The 16,345-nt window shown below is 47.4% G+C and overlaps 1 protein-coding gene across 1 annotated transcript in view; it reads left to right on the plus strand.

The window, feature by feature from the left end:
* Positions 1-16,345, plus strand: part of LOC144502019 (uncharacterized) — a 57,744-nt gene that overhangs the window by 36,932 nt on the left and 4,467 nt on the right. The window contains 1 exon segment of the mRNA XM_078226035.1: positions 14,684-14,793. Within this exon segment, the coding sequence (XP_078082161.1) occupies positions 14,684-14,793 (110 nt within the window).

Below are 16,345 nucleotides of genomic sequence, written 5' to 3' on the forward strand. Positions count from 1 at the left end.
TGCCAATCAATCGATCAGGACTTGATCACCCTGATCGATAAAGTCCAATCGGGTGCTGCCACACCAATCTCTGGGTGTGTCCCCAACGGCCATGTCTACAGGTGCTGGGGGCACGTAGGGTTCACACGTCCCTCCCAAATAAGGGGTTACGGCACCCTTATGTCTGGTAAACATCCCAGTTTGACCAGGAAGTCTCTTTTGTCCTGGAGATGACCCATATCCTGTGTATTCACCCATCTGGGTTGCAGCCTGTTTATCTCTGTCTTTTAGGCTACAGCCTGTCGTTTTAGTTCTTGCCCAATTGTCCCAGAGTGCTTTACAAATCGCCATTTTAGATGGCCCATTTGGCCACAGTCCCCCCTTTGATCCTGGATGCGAAGCGTGATGGATCACAAACTCAGGACCAGTATCTGTCAGGAATTGCCCAGTCACTCAACAGTCAAGTAAGGCCCAGGCATTGGCATGCACAGTAATAATACATTCCTACAACATATTCCAGAAGCTACAGACAATAGCCCTCTACAAATACAAACAACCACATATTCTAAACCCCATTATTACAATAAGCTAGTTACCCACAAATACAGACAATCAGATATTTCAAACACCATTATTACAATAAACTAATTATAAACCAACATTCAAACAAACATTAGAATAAAGTATTCGCAGATCTGAGGCACATTTTGGTAGTAGAATTTCCAACGGCTCATTAGTACAAATCGCAAAATGGCAGGCTTCCTGTAAACATTGCTCACTGAATTAGAGGGGACCATGGTTCAAGGACGGACCCTACGTTCTGCCTCTGGGTGATCCTCTTTTTCCATCGGCTGAATTGCACTGTGAGGATGATTAGGTATACCAGGTGAACAAAATCTGTACTACCGCCAGGTGTGACATTATGCGAACAAATGGATGGATTTGGATGTTTGAGCCCCAGTTCCAAAGGTCATCCCACCAAGAGGTGACTTTAATTTCTTTAATTCTCCTTTTCACCTCTTGGGTCTGCTGTATTACTTTGGTGAAGGTTCTGGGGGCTGTAGCCAATTTTGCCCGAATCAGGTTCAATTCCTCTGGCAGGAGTTTTAGGCTTGTGTCATATTTCTCATGGTACTCCCCTAGAGTCTGTCGGAGCTCGTCAGTGGCGTTAAAATCTACCCTCTCCCTCTTATGAATGTCTATTAGTTGAATGAGGCCCACCCTGGCTGGTATGTCTGGTTTGATGCAGAATGTGGTGTTAGTAATGTTACAATGTGTCGCGCCATACTGATATTGTTTCAGGGAGGTGGTGAGACAGTATCTCCCTGCTCCCTTGTAAGCCACCCGAGTTATGTCTGTGTCCAGGCTATGAGCTTCTACTGAGCAATTTAGGCTAGTGTTTGTTCTGAAGCCACACAGTGCATGCTCATTCAAGTAAATTGGGTACCGACATGCGATTATTTCATCAGTTTGCTGACATCTGTCCAGAGTAGTGCCTATGAGGCTCCCTTCTTTCTCCACTGCGTACGGTAAAGTGCCGTCGTGCCCTATCCAGATATCCTCATGGATAGTCCCTATATTCTCCACTTCAAAGACCCTCAGTCCGACCTGGTCGTCAGTGATTATGGGGAGCCCTAAGATCATTCCCAGGGCTTTCCCTGGAGTCCCTTTGCAGTCGTCATTGAACCAGACTTTGGTCAACTGTCGCATCTGGCAGCCAGATAACTCGGGGTGTTTCTTACCCGTAAATAAGTGTTCCATCTGTTCGTCACGAATCCAAGATGGAACCTGTCCTCTGCGTACCTGCTCTAGGTTTTCCCTTAACTGTTCTATCATCCACTGTCCATATGCACGACATAAAGTCCGGTTCTGTTGTCGGTCATCATCCTCTAACTTTTCCCTGATAATTTGATTAATTGTCTTGGCGTGTCCTTCTAACACAGCTACCATGTGGCTGCTGGCTGTGTTCCCAGTCAGTTCCCCTTCAGCATCTTGCTGATTGTCCTCATTGATGGAACTTAGTGTCTGTTTAACCTGTTGGGTCAGAACTCTAAGTTTATTGTCCAGGTCAGCTAAATCAAGGGCGTCGATGTTGCTACCCCTGCCCCATATGCTGTGGCCATGTCATTGACTAACTCCCTCCTGGATCTTTCATGTCTTTCATCCATTCCTACCTTCCGTCCTAACAGTCTGCGAGTTAAGTGGAGGTATAATCTCTTAAGTTGGGGAGAGCACCACTCTGGCAGTTGGGTCCCAGCTATATCCACCACCACAGGTACCAATTTGTGGTGAATGTTGTCATACAGGGTTTTCCCTGTGTGTTTTAGTATCAATCCATTCTGTGGGCCGCGAGTGGCTTCAGGACAAATCGAGTGGGATGGGTCTGGGGTTGGCTTCGGCCCAGTTCTTATTTCATACAATGCTAAGTTCCCCTCTATGAGCGTCCCGGGGCACCGCTGCCCGAGCTCTAATCCTTTTTCTGGGCTGTTGGCCAGACATCCAATTTCAGGGCCCCCATTATTTGAAAATCCCCACCAATCCCCTGCTACGGTGAAACTCAGATAACATTCAGTTGAACTGCCATTTGGTTTTCTGTATACCAGCCGCTGGTTGTTACACCCAAACATTATACTCTTCTCGGGGTGCACCCATAACACACCCTCCTCACATTCCCCCGCGTCAGGTGGGGCAAACCATAAATAACCTGGATACCACAAGTTCATCTTGCTTGGAATGTCCTGTGTGCTTATCCCGATGATGAGTCCGCTGAGGTAGATCGTAGGTTGCATCTCTGTTGTCGTCCGTCACTGTCCTGAGAAAATCAATGTAATTTCTGCTGTTACCACATCTAATATTTGATGTATATACATATATTTAAAGTATCCATGCTCCCCCCCACCCCCCTTTTTTTGAATACTTATTTGAGAGTGGTGTGGTCAGGAGGACCCGGGTATCTCAAGTGTCACTTGCATGTCATAACTTTTTAAATTCTAATTGTGGAGCACTACGGAGCAGGTTTTGTTCAGATCGATGAGCAGACGAGTCATGGGGTTGTCAGGAAACAGCTTATTTTAACTGGCCAGCAAAATCAAGGCAGCCGGTTTTAGTCTAGCAGCAGTCACCATTAACTATAGAGATTCGAACAGCACTGGAGTCGGTCTGTAAGGACTTGAAGAAGTGTCTGTTCTCTCAGTGTGTTGGAGTTTGAAAGCGGGCCGCATGTAAAATTTAGCACAAGTGCCTCTCAGAGTTGAAAATGTGTCCCTTGAACATTAGGGGTAAAGAGATGGCCCTTCTATCATTAGAACACTGGAATAAAATTCTCAGTGTCACTTGGAACGCAGAGCAGCTGCATATTGTACCAGGCTTTTGCACTGTAAGAGTTTTGTTTATCTCATTTCCTGTTGAGAATGTAGCTCAGTCGACTTGAAGATTTTAAAATTTAGCACAGCTGCCTCAAAGATTTTAAAATGTAGCATAGCTGCCCAAAGATATGTATAATTTGCTCAATGTTGTCTTAACTGGAGAAAACTGGCGAAAGAGTTGGCGTCGGATTATATAAGTAACCTGGTTAATTGTACTAGCAGTATACAACCGCTTGTAGACTGGTGCTTCCATCAGAGATTCTTGTACCTTGCATTGGTCTGTACTGTAGGCTGAATTTCATCATCTGGTATCTCCTCACTTGGCTTCCATTCCCGTGTCTGTTCGTTGGACTGCACTGTGGGGTCTGCGTTTGAATCAGGGTTCAGGGGTCTTTTATCCTCGTGTCCCAGTCTAATTAATCTATGTGTCTGGTCCCTTATCCATGTGGGGGATGCAGCATCGAGTGTCCCCATCAAAATAACCTGTTGTCATTTAGTCAGGGCCTCACTGTTGGGCCTGGGGCTGTTAAGGTTTATGTTTATGGGAGAATCCATAATGCTGCGAGGGCCGATATCTGGCGAGTCGCGCCAGTCCTCTAGGATGCACAAGTCTCCTGTTATGTCTGGGTCAATCAGTACCCCTAGGGGCACTTCAGGTGTGGACGAGGCTCTGGGCTGTAGCGTGATAGGGGTAAGGGTCTGGTCTGAGCCTGGAAGTGGATGAGAAGGTGTCCGGGGAAATACATTTCCTGGGTGAGGCCATTCCAGTCGCCGAGTGTCATCCTCCCCTATCTCTAATGTGAGATGGTGGAAGTGATTATTCTGAGTCCCGTAAGCTTTCAGTTGATTGACGTGAAACCAACCAGTTTTCCCGTTGGCGATTAGGACTGAGGGGCTTATTTTGTCGGTGATGGTGTGCAGGTCTGCATATCTCGGGGACAAGAAAGCACTGGGGTTGTCGAGAGAAATCATCACCCTGCTGGCCAACTGTATATTCCACCAGGTGTACCCTTTTATCGAAATATGCCTTGCTCTGTTTCTTTTTAACTCCTAATCGGACAGCCGCGGCTAACTGGGCTGCTTTAATGTTTTCGGTTATCTGCTGGACGGCTTTCTTGTGGGTGAGCACTGTGATAGCAGGCTCAGTTACGTCAAACCCCAATAAATATTCAGCTCCCCTCATAGCTCGGCCAGTCATTAATGTGTGGGGGGTGAATCCAATGCAGGGAGGTCATGCTGCAACTGTACAGGGTACTGGTGAGGCCGCACCTCGAGTACTGTGTACCATTTTGGTCCCCTTGTTTAAGAAAGGATATATTAGCTTTGGAGGGGGTACAGAGAAGGTTCACCAGGTTGATTCCAGAGATGAGGGGGTTAGCTTATGAGGAGAGATTGAGTAGACTGGGCCTGTACTCATTGGAGTTTAGAAGATTGAGGGGAGGTCTTGTAGAGACATATAAGATAATGAAGGGGCTAGACAGGGTAGAAGCAGCGAGGTTATTTCCACTTGCAATGGAAACAAGAACTAGGGGGCATAGCCTCTAAATACGGGGGAGTCAATTTAGAACAAAGTTGAGGAGGAACTTCTTCTCCCAGAGGGTAGTGAATCTTTGGAATTCTCTGCCCAATGAAGCAATAGAGGCTACCTCATTAAGTCACAGATAGATAGATTTTTAACCATTAAGGGAATTAAGGGTTATGGCGAACGGGCGGGTAAGTGGAATTGAACCCACTATCAGATCAGCCATGATTTTATTGAATGGCGGAGCAGGCCTGAGGGGCTAGATGGCCTACTCCTATTTCTTATGCTCTTATGTTCTTATAATAGAACTAGAAACGGTATTACGTAACATCTTGAGGGTAAAGGGAAGCACTGTATCCCATGTTGTGCTGTTTTGCTGCACTGTCTTTCTAATGATCACTTTTAGCATTCGGTTCATGCGCTCTACGATTCCACTGGATTGTGGATGGTAGGCGATGTGGAATTTCTGCTTGATGCCAAACATAGCTATAACGTTCTGCATCACCCACCCGGTGAAATGTGTCCCTTGGTCGGACTCTATGCTGCAGGGGAGACCCCATCGTGTAAACACCTGCTGGGCTAATATCTTTGTAGTGGCCTTAGCTGTGTTGGATCTAGTGGGGAATGCCTCGACCCATTTGGTGAAAGTGTCTATTATTACCAGGACGTATTTCAATCCATTCCTGCATGGCGGTAGTGGGCCGATATAATCAATTTGGAGATTTGTCCAGGGGCCTTCTACTGGGCGCGTGTGTCTTAGCTCCGCTTTTCTGGCATACCTATCGGGGTTGTTCTGGGCACAAATTAAACAATTGTTGATATAATGGGTAACATCATCGTGCAGTTCGGGCCACCAACATAATTCTTTTAATTGCTGGATTGTTGTCTCTATGCCCTGATGGCCATGTCCGTCATGGTACTGGTCGATGAGCTGATTTCTGTTCTGGGTAGGGACTATGTATGTGCCTGTCTTTAATATCAAACCATCCTGAATCTGTATTTTGTCCTTCCATTTCTCATACGGGGCTGGGTAGACTCCTTCTAAAATTTGTTTTCGGGAACTGTCAGTGCGCTGTGCCTGGACCAGGTCGGCTATATTAGTTTGGCAAATGGTCACAGCGTTTACTCGCTCTCCTACAGGTGGCTGCCAAAACTGTCCCGTACGAGCACCGGCCTTGGCTCGTGCATCAGCCTTACAGTTACCAGGTGGGGAGGTCTTGTGGTGGCTTCTAACCTTAATGATCCCATATGTGCGCCCTTCGGTGGCCTGCAGAACGTATTTTAATAAGGGGGCTGACAGTAGGGGCTTTCCGCCCGCAGAGACAAAGCCTCTGGCTTCCCATAATGGTAGGAACTCAGTCAGGCTGTTGCACACGTACATACTATCGGAGTGTATGTTGGCGGGGGTTGGAAATAGGTCTGGGTTACTCACTACGTTTGCGACTGCTGCTAGTTCAGCAGCTTGAGCACTCAAATGGCTGGGTCGTTTGAGGGTGAGTTCTATTAGTGGCTGTCCCTGTTGATTTTCTACATAAATGTCACATCCTGTGATTCTGGTCCCATTCTCTTTGATGGATGAACCGTCTACATAAATTCTCATGGCTGAGTCTGTCCGTTGGGTGTCTGTTTGTTTTGTCCCTGATCGTCTCTCTTGTTGTTTCGGGATAAACGGACCTGTGGGGTCCTTTGTGGCTATAACCTGACACTCCTGCGGATCTCCCCCATAATTTAAATTATCTGCCAGAAACGTGGGCACTTTAGTTCGCTTTACAGTGATGTCCCTACCCTGCAGTAGTAGTGTCCAATGGGCAGTGCGGACCTGACTTACTGAGCCGTCTTTAAGGCGGCCATCCAGCAGAAGCTGGGTTGGGGTGTGTTCAGTGAGGATGGTTATTGGGTTCAGTCTGGTGATATAGGCAAAATGCTGCACGGCCCAAAGTACCGCAAGCAGGTGTCGTTCACACCCGGAGAAGCCTTGTTCGACTGGGTCTAAGACTCGTGAGGCATAGGCTACTGGACCTGGTCTACCATGTCTTTCTTGTAAAAATATTGCTGAAAGTGTGTGGTCGGTTGTTGCAACTTCTAAGGCGTACGGTAGATCTGGGTCAGGGACGAGTAAGGCTGGTGCTGTGGCGAGGGCGCGCTTTAAATCGGTTACTGCAGCTGTGAGCTGCTCGGTCCACTTCCAGGTTGCGTTTTTCTTTAGCAATTCAGAAAGTGGGGCTGCCTTGGTGGTGAAGCCGTCTATATGGTTCCGAAAGTACCCTACTGGACCTAGGAAAGATCAGAGGGGACTCACATCTCGGGGCAGTGGAAGGTGCACTATAGAGTCTATCCTTTTCTGTTCAATCTCCCTCTTCCCATGGGTAATCACTGTACGGAGGTATATAACATAGAACATAGAACATAGAACAGTACAGCACAGAACAAGCCCTTCGGCCCACGATGTTGTGCCGAGCTTTGTCTGAAACCCAGATCAAGCTATTTCCTCCCTATCATCCCGAAGTACTCCATGTGCCTATCCAATAGCTTCTTAAATGTTCCTAAAGTTTCTGACTCCACTATCACTGCAGGCAGTCCATTCCACACCCCAACCACTCTCTGAGTAAAAAACCTACCTCGGACATCCTTCCTATATCTCCCACCATGAACCCTATAGTTATGCCCCCTAGTTACCGCTCCATTCACCCGAGGAAATAGTCTTTGAACGTTCACTCTATCTATCCCCCTCATCATCTTATAAACCTCTATCAAGTCTCCTCTCAACCTCCTCCGCTCCAGAGAGAAAAGCCCTAGCTCCCTCAACCTTTCCTCATAAGACCTGCCCTCCAAACCAGGCAGCATCCTGGTAAATCTCCTTTGCACTCTTTCCAGTGTCTCCACATCCTTCTTATAGTGAGGTGACCAGAACTGCACACAATATTCCAAATGTGGTCTCACCAAGGTCCTGTACAGTTGCAGCATAACCCCACGGCTCTTAAACTCAAACCCCCTGTTAATGAACGCCAACACACTATTGGCCTTCTTCACGGCTCTATCCACTTGAGTGGCAACCTTCAGAGATCTATGGATATGAACCCCAAGATCTCTCTGTTCCTCCACATTCTTCAGAATCCTACCTTTGACCCTGTAATCCACATTTAAATTTGTCCTACCAAAATGAATCACCTTGATAACATATAACTTTATAACATAAAACCTTGGGTTGCAAAATTTGGGTCTTTTTCGGGTTGACTTTGCAGCCTAATGAGTGGAGCAGTGCGAGTAATTCATCCAGCAATGTTACATGTTCCTCTTTGGTGTTAGTCTGTAACAATAAATCATCTACATATTGGACCAAGCACTCGGGTCGGGAAAACTTTTCTAGTCAGTAGCTAGTCGCCTGTGAAAGATGGACGGGGAATTATGGAAACCCTGTGGTAGGCAAGTCCAAGTGTATTGCTGTCCTTGGAAGTAAAGGCAAACTTGTACTTGCAAGACCGATTTACAGAGATGGACCAGAAGCCATCACTAATATCTAGTACCATGAAAAACTCTGCCTGGGATCCCTGTCTCATCATGGTGACAGGGCTTGTGGCTACTGGGGGGGCCGTGAGTGGGGTAACCTTATTTAATTCCCAGTAGTCAACCGTTAACCTCCATGATCCATCTACCTTCTTCACGGGCCATATCGGCGCATTATTTGTGGATGCCACTCGTCTCAACACCCACTGCTGTAATAGACTATCAATTACTTTGGCCACCTCCCCCTCTGCCTGTCTGGGGAAACCGTATTGTCTCTGTGGTTTCGGGTCCGGCCCTTCAATTAACACCTCCCCAGGTATCTGGCCACAATCATGTTTATGCTGCACAAACACCCCATTGTTTCTTTGAAGCACCTCCCTGATGGCTGGATCATTGCGAATCGTTAAGGGATCAAACCAATATTCCCCTATTGTGCTAACCCTATTAGCATATGTCCCGACTGGAATGATTGATGGCGCTCTGCTAATCGTAGCCATCTGCCAAATGCATCGATTAGCTGGATCGAATGAAAGATTACATTTATTCATACAATCGGACCCAAGAATGTGTTCAGCGCTTGGGGGAAGGTCAACTAACACTGCCGGATGGTCACTCGCCATGTTACCGAGGCGGACCTGTACAGGGGCTGTAATGCGTCCCACCTGCATGTGTCCTGTGAATCCACTGAGTGTAATTGTGCCCGTAGTTGGCCAAGGGATGTCTGTTTTTAATTTTGAGACATTTAGGGTAGTTTGGGAGGCTCCGGGATCCCAAAGGAATTCTACGAGGTGGCCTCTTACCTCGCCGTTAACTAGGGGTCTCCCTATTCTATCCCACCTGGTGCTACAGACCCAGGTTGGGGAGGCCGGGCACTGTCAATCTAGAGTTCCATAGGCGGGGACAGTTGGATACAGTGATGGGCTCGTGCTTACGGTATGCATGGGGTGACCGGGACCTTCCATCGGTGGTGGGCGGTGTTCTCTCTCATACCTAGGAGCTGCCCTAACTGGTGGAGCCGGTGGTCCTGGTAGTCTCGGGGACCGTGTATATGGTGGCGGGGGTCTCCTACAATCTCGGGTGAAGTGTCCTGGCTACCCACAATTAAAACATGTCCCTCTATCTCTCCCTGGAGCTGCTGTAAAGTGGAGCTGTATTTCTCTGGTATTGGTAATCCCCTCTACCCTCGTTTCTCCATACTGGACCCTGGCTAGCCCTCATCGGAAGCATTCTCGCCTCCCTTTCTCACCGTGACATTGGGGCTCCCTGAACTTCCTGTTCCCAGACTCAAGCTAAGCGTCGGAGAACCCATGATTCATTGTGTGTGGACTCTGCGGGATCAAAATTGATAGGGAGGAAATAGCTTGATCTGGGTTTCAGACAAAGCTCGGCACAACATTGTGGGCCGAAGGGCCTGTTCTGTGCTGTACTGTTCTATGTTCTATGACAGGCTTTTGAATTTAGCCTAGCAATTTGAATCAGGTACTTGGATACAAAGAACCTATTAAATTTAAATCTGATGGTTTTGACAACCTAGGACCAATCCTATTTGAAGGGAAAATCCGGAGGCGAGGCCCTGGAGGGTTACAGATGATTCACAATGTTCATTTTCAGTGTAATAGAGTTGCTTGTTACTGTATCAAGGAGGGTATATTATTGGGTCTGCATTGTGTTAATATTAGTTATTGTTTTATAATTTATCATTGTAGCCTGGACAGTGTACCCCTTGGATAAAGTAACCCCCGGACAGAATAACCCCCGGTTAGAGGCAAGCTGATCTGGCAGCCGAAAATCCGGAAGGCGAAATTCCAGAGGATGAAACTCAGGTGGGCTGCAGATAACTCACAATGATCATTTTATTGTATCAAGAAATGTTTGTTATTGTATTAAGAGGGGTATATTAATTGCTGTATCATGTTTATATAAGTTTGTTGATTTATTATTTCATGGTGTAACCCCCGGCAGGTATAGCCTCGGAAAGTGCAGTCCCGAGAACAGAACCCCGGAGGTGAAACCCTCGGAAGAGAAAAATACAGAGGGCAAAGCCCTGGAAAGTTGTAGATAACTTATAATGAACCCCTTTCTTATTGTAAGGGAGTTGTTTGTTGTTGGTTAAAGGACAGTGTGTTAACTGTCGGTATTGTGTCTATATTATAACTTTCTAGTCGTTGCGAGTTGTTTGCAACCTTGGAAGGCCCGTTGTGGATAACTCAAAATGCATACTAGCTGTTCGTTATTAAGCTATGTTGTTTGTGCTATTATATTAAAAACGGCATGTTTATTGTTAATTTCTATTCTGGACTGACAGTGATGATTTTCTTACAGGATATTTGAAGATCAGAATTTGAAAGCGGGAACTCAAAGCAAACATCAGATCAAAGCCTGACAGAGTCACTCGATTCATCAGAAACTGAATGTAAGTGTGTCTGTGGAAAAAGATTCAAACATCTGTGTGACTGGAAATAAGGAAGGACAATGTCTTGGAGGGATTTGAAAAGAAGGATGAGAATTTTAAATTGAGTTGCTGTTTAACTGGAGCTTGTGTAGGTCAGTGAGGACAGGGTGATGGGTGAGTGTGTGGGACTCAGTGCAGAGGATATAGGCAGCAGAGATGTCACTGATGTGGAGAGATGCTGGATTGGGGTTAGGTGACTGGAGGTAGGGCCCTTAGGCAGTGCTGTGTCCACCTTTCTGAACATGCTATCCACATAGCTCTCAGCCTCATGGATGCGCCAATCTGAACCCCAGAGGTCAGGTTTCAGCAGCTGGCAGCACTTCCTGCTGTCCAGGACACCGGAGGTGTCTATGACTTTGCACATATTACAGGACATACATTCCACTAGAGTGAGCTGCCCTGTCGTGACAACTTCTTCTGCGTTACTATTCTATTTTCAGTTACTTATTTTACCTGACTATATAGGCCCCAATGTTCCCTTATTCCAGACACTAGATTTTCACACATTATCCCTTACAATGAGGACCTCATGACCAATGAGGTCAATCAACGCAGCAGTTTCTTGTCATGTCATGGTTACTTTCTTTTGCCCACTGCTGCCTCACAGCAGCTGAAAAACTCACCAAATAACCATCCTCTTCCCCTGCAGCAGGGCAAGACCACTTTCTGAAGGGAGAAAAAGTTATGGAAAGCAAAAGAGTATCTCATTCCCCTATGTACTGAATCCCCACTTTGATCCAAATTCCCAAATATACTCACTGCAACTGTGTCTCATTCAGGATGAAGTCCCGCCCTCTGCTCATGTGCCGCTTACTGGTGCAAAGTGATGCCTGGAAGCTCAGTTTGGATGAAAATATGACATCAAATTTGTGAACAGTCTGGTTCTGCCTCATATTTGCCAGGGAGAGAGATGGGGCCAGAGTCTATGGAGTGGAGATTATAGCGGGACTGCAGACAATAGATTCATAGAATCATAGAGGTTTACAGCATGGAAACAGGCCCTTCGGCCCAACTTGTCCATGCCGCCCTTTTTTTTAAAACCCTAAACTAGTCCCAATTGCACGCATTTGGCCCATATCCTTCTATACCCATCTTACCCATGTAACTGTCTAAATACTTTATAAAGAAAAGCATTAGAGAATGTTTCTGACCAGCTTTGAACCGGAGACCTTTCGCGTGTGAGGCGAACATGATAACCACTACACTACAGAAACACACCGATGAAACACAATGTCGTCAGTCTTCCCAATATTGAAATACAGGAAATGTGTGTTCATCCAGTATGGGATGTCAGGCAAGTCAGGTTGATGTGTGACTTGGAGGGAGCTGCTGGTGTCGATATAAACATGCTACCCTGGTCTTTCTAGCTGCTGGAGGTTGCAAGTTTGGAAAATTCTATCAGAGATCTGCTCCTGTGTAGGCCCCACCCGCCCCACTCCTGCTCTCTCTCTCTCTCTCTCCTCCCGATTCTTGCATAGGCTCAGACTGGGTGTCCTTTCCTGAAGGACATTACTGAGCCAGTTCAGTTTTTACAACAGTTCAGCAGCTTTAATGGTCATGTTTTCCTAGTGCCGGCCTCACAAATTACCAGATTCATTCAGCTCGATTTCACAACCCGCCTTTATGTTTTTGTGGATTCTCTCTCACTCCCTTTTCTCTATTTTAAAACAATTTTACAGGGTGTTGGAAGGAGAGGGTTTGCAGTTGGGAAACTGAAACCAAACATCATATCAGCGTCTAATTCAAAACCTGAATATCATCAGATTTTGAACATGGAAGGAAAAAGCATCGTTCACAGTGGGGAGAAATCGTACACATGTTGTGTGTGTGGAGAAGGATTCAGCCAATCATCAGACCTGTCAGAACATACATGCCATCACAACAGGAAGGAACTTGAAATGTGAGGATGTTATTCAATTACCCATCAGTGCTGGAAATTCACTGATGGTGTCACACAGGAGAACGATCATTCACCTCCTCAGAGTGTGGGAAGGGATTCAATGTGTTATCCAGCCTGGTGATGCATCAGCGCACTCACACTGGACAGAGGCTGTTCATCTGCTCTGAGTGTGGGATGAGATTCAGTGATTCATCCACCCTGCTGACACACCAGAAAGTTCACAAGGATTTCGCTGTTAATCACATCCAGGACTGAACCATGTTCATTGGGATCTGTTTCTGCTGATCCAGACTAGTTGTATGCTTTAATATTCTGCCTCAAAATCAAATCAATTAACTTTATATCGAGCACACACCACTGAGACTTTTTTGTCTTTTTAATATCACTCACCCTTGTTAGTTCCTTTTGAAGGTCTCTCTCCCTCTCCCCTGTCTCCTCCATCTTCACCTGCAACAACAAGAGTGAGGAGCTCATGGAGCTCCCTTGTCACAAAGATTGAGACAATCCCATCAGCTCTCTGTTGGTTCCACCCTTCCACGGGCCCACTGGGACAAACTATATCTAACATTTCCCCCTTGTCTGAGCCCTGAACCCACATATCTCTCCAGTTTCTCTCCCCTCATTCCCTCTCAGTGTCATCTCGTCCACAAGACCCACCTCCTGCTCCATTGACTCTACTTCCAGTAAACTGCTGATAACCCAATCTCCCGATGCTCATTGATGTGGTTAATGGTTCTTTCTCTTCAGGTACTGTCCCTCTCTCCCTTAAATCTGTGTTCATTATCCTCTCAAAAACAGTATCTTTCACCTCCATCATCTTTTCAAAGCCCTGGCCAATCTCCATTCTCAGTCAAATATTGACACAGTTCCAACATGCAGTCCCCTCCCAAGTACAGGGATTCTCAGTGTGAATAGGGTGGGATATGTTTGGAGACAGGATGTCCCAGTTCTCATCCTGGGATTCTCAGTGTGAACAAGGCGAGATGTTTGGAGACAGGATGTCCCAGTTCCCCATCTTGGGATTCTCAGTGTGTTGGGAGGGGGAGTGGGGGGGTGGGGGTGGGGGGTTCTCCCAAAAGTGCTGAATTCGAGGCAAAACTGGTCTAGATCGCGTCACTTCTGACACGTCACCTTCTCACCCAAATCTCCGCACTCTGTGCACTGCAGAGGTCCCAGTCGTGAATCTCATTAAAAACCCAGGGGAGCGGGGCCTATTCGTGTCGGAGTTTGACAGTTCTGGAGCTCTACGCATGTGCGGTGGCCCCAAACTGTCAGACTCCGGTTTGCTGGCCAGCCCAATCGCTGGCCAGACAGTGGCGATCATCCCACCCCCCCTCACCCTGGCAGGCCCTCCCTCACCTGCTGACCCCCACCCCCCCCCCTCCCTCCCCCACGGAGGCAGCCCCCCCCTCCCGCAGAACAATGCCCCCCCACCACCCCTCCCGCAGCCTGCCCCAATTGCTGCCCTCTCTCCATCCCAGAACGATCCCAATGCAGAGTGGCAGCGGGGCCGCACACCCCCACCAATCGCACCAGGCCCCCGCCCCCTTAGTACTGCCTGATGCCCGATGGGCAATGCCAAGGTGCCCCCTAGGCATGGGCACTTTGTCCCTTGGGCAGTGCTGGGGGCACAGGCTGGCATTGCCACGGTGCCCATGCCCAGGGGGCACCACCCCCCTGCCGCTCGACCCCCTGGGGGACCCTGATTGCCCCCCCCTTCATACCAGTGGGGTCTCCCGCTCGCTCCCCAAAAGTGGGGAGCTAGTCTGAACCCTGCCGGAATGAAGTACTCCTGGCGGGGTGGGAGATTTAGGTCCCGATATTTAACTAATCTACATATTTAAAATAGATTAAAATAAGATTTAAATTGCTTACCTGCCTTCCCACTGGTTTCCACCGTGATCTGGCGGGCGACTGCTCGCCGGTTCCGGGAGATGCACATGCGCAAATCCCCGTTCCAGGCCGCAGACTCATGTCTCCCAGCCAAACCCGTCAGAAAAGTGGCGGGCACGGATGGGAAAATCGCGGCTAAGATGTCCCAGTTCTCCACCGTGGGATCCTGTGTAAACAGGTGGGATGTGTTTGGAGACAGGATGTCTCAGTTCTCCACCTTTAAAGGGACAGGGAGAGGACCAGCTGGGCTGAATGACACTGCTTCCTGACAGCACTGCAGTGTCTCATAACGATCCTCCCTGCTCAGTTTATATTTCTTAATGAAGTTTTAAAGTTGCTGACACTGGAACCTTGAATAGAGTCATAGAGGTTTACAGCATGGAAACAGGCCCTTCGGCCCAACTTGTCCATGCCGCCCTTTTTTTTTAAACCCCCAAGATAATCCCAATTGCCTGCATTTGGCCCATATCCCGCTATACCCATCGTACCCATGTAACTATCTAAATGCTTTTTAAAAGACAAAATTGTACCCGCCTCTACTACTACCTTTGGCAGCTTGTTCCAGACACTCACCACCCTCTGTGTGAAAAAATTGCCCCTCTGGACACTTTTGTATCTCTCCCCTCTCACCTTAAACCCATGCCCTCTAGTTTTAGACTCCCCTATCTTTGGGAAAAGATATTGACTATCTAGCTGATCTATGCCCCTCATTATTTTATAGAGCTCTATAAGATCACCCCTCAGCCTTCTACACTCCAGAGAAAAAAGTCCCAGTCTATCCAGCCTCTCCTTATAACTCAATCCATCAGGTCCCGGTAGCATCCTAGTAAATCTTTTCTGCACTCTTTCTAGTTTAATAATATCCTTTCTATAATAGGGTGACCAGAATTGCACACAGTATTCCAAGTGTGGCCTTACCAATATCTTGTACAACTTCAACAAGCTGTATAATACATTGTATATCTTTTCTCTTCTGTTTCTCTGCAACTTACAAACCTTCATTTAGACTATATTTTACTTGTTTTACTGATGAAATTTTGTTGTTAAATTTTGTCTCCTAATTAAATCTCTAAATTGGTCCAGTTTGGTTAATTTTTAAACACAGAGTTTGCAGTGGGGATTGAAACGGGGACTTTGTAAAGTTGCGGTGATCATGAGTGCCCTGGGGAAATGAGTGCGAATCCCCCAGCCCCGGACAGAGGGGAACTGACCATCCATCTCCAGCTCTAATTCCCGAACAGCAAGTCAGCCTGAGGTTGTGGCCACTCCCACCATCTGAAAACGTCACAATGCCCGGCTGATTGACGGCAGCTCCAGACCAATAGGAAGAGCGCTGGAGCTGCTGGTCGTCCAACCAATCGGAGTGAGTGGGGGCGGGCTGATAGTGGAGCATGCGTAGTGTGAGCAATGGCGATGGGGAGATGGTGATGTGATGTCCAATCGGTAATTGGGTGGAATGGCGGCTCGGAGGGAGCGATGGATCCAGCAGGCGGGCGAAGAGGCCTCGTAAATATATTGTGTAAATTGTATTCCTCCAAAAAGAACTTTCTGGTGCACCGTTTACACTCACCTTTTCCAAGTTGCAGACCCGCCGTGATTCCAGTGGTAAGGGCGCAGGCGCGGCCGCCATGTTTCTGAGGGGCAATACACAGAAAAACGCAAGCGTGGCCCCATCTTTATTGACTGGTAGTGGAGCATGCCTAGTGTGAGCAATGGCGATGGTGATGTGA

The sequence above is a fragment of the Mustelus asterias genome, chromosome 12 (genome assembly GCF_964213995.1).
Source record: "Mustelus asterias chromosome 12, sMusAst1.hap1.1, whole genome shotgun sequence".
NCBI classification, from domain to species: Eukaryota; Metazoa; Chordata; class Chondrichthyes; order Carcharhiniformes; family Triakidae; genus Mustelus; species Mustelus asterias.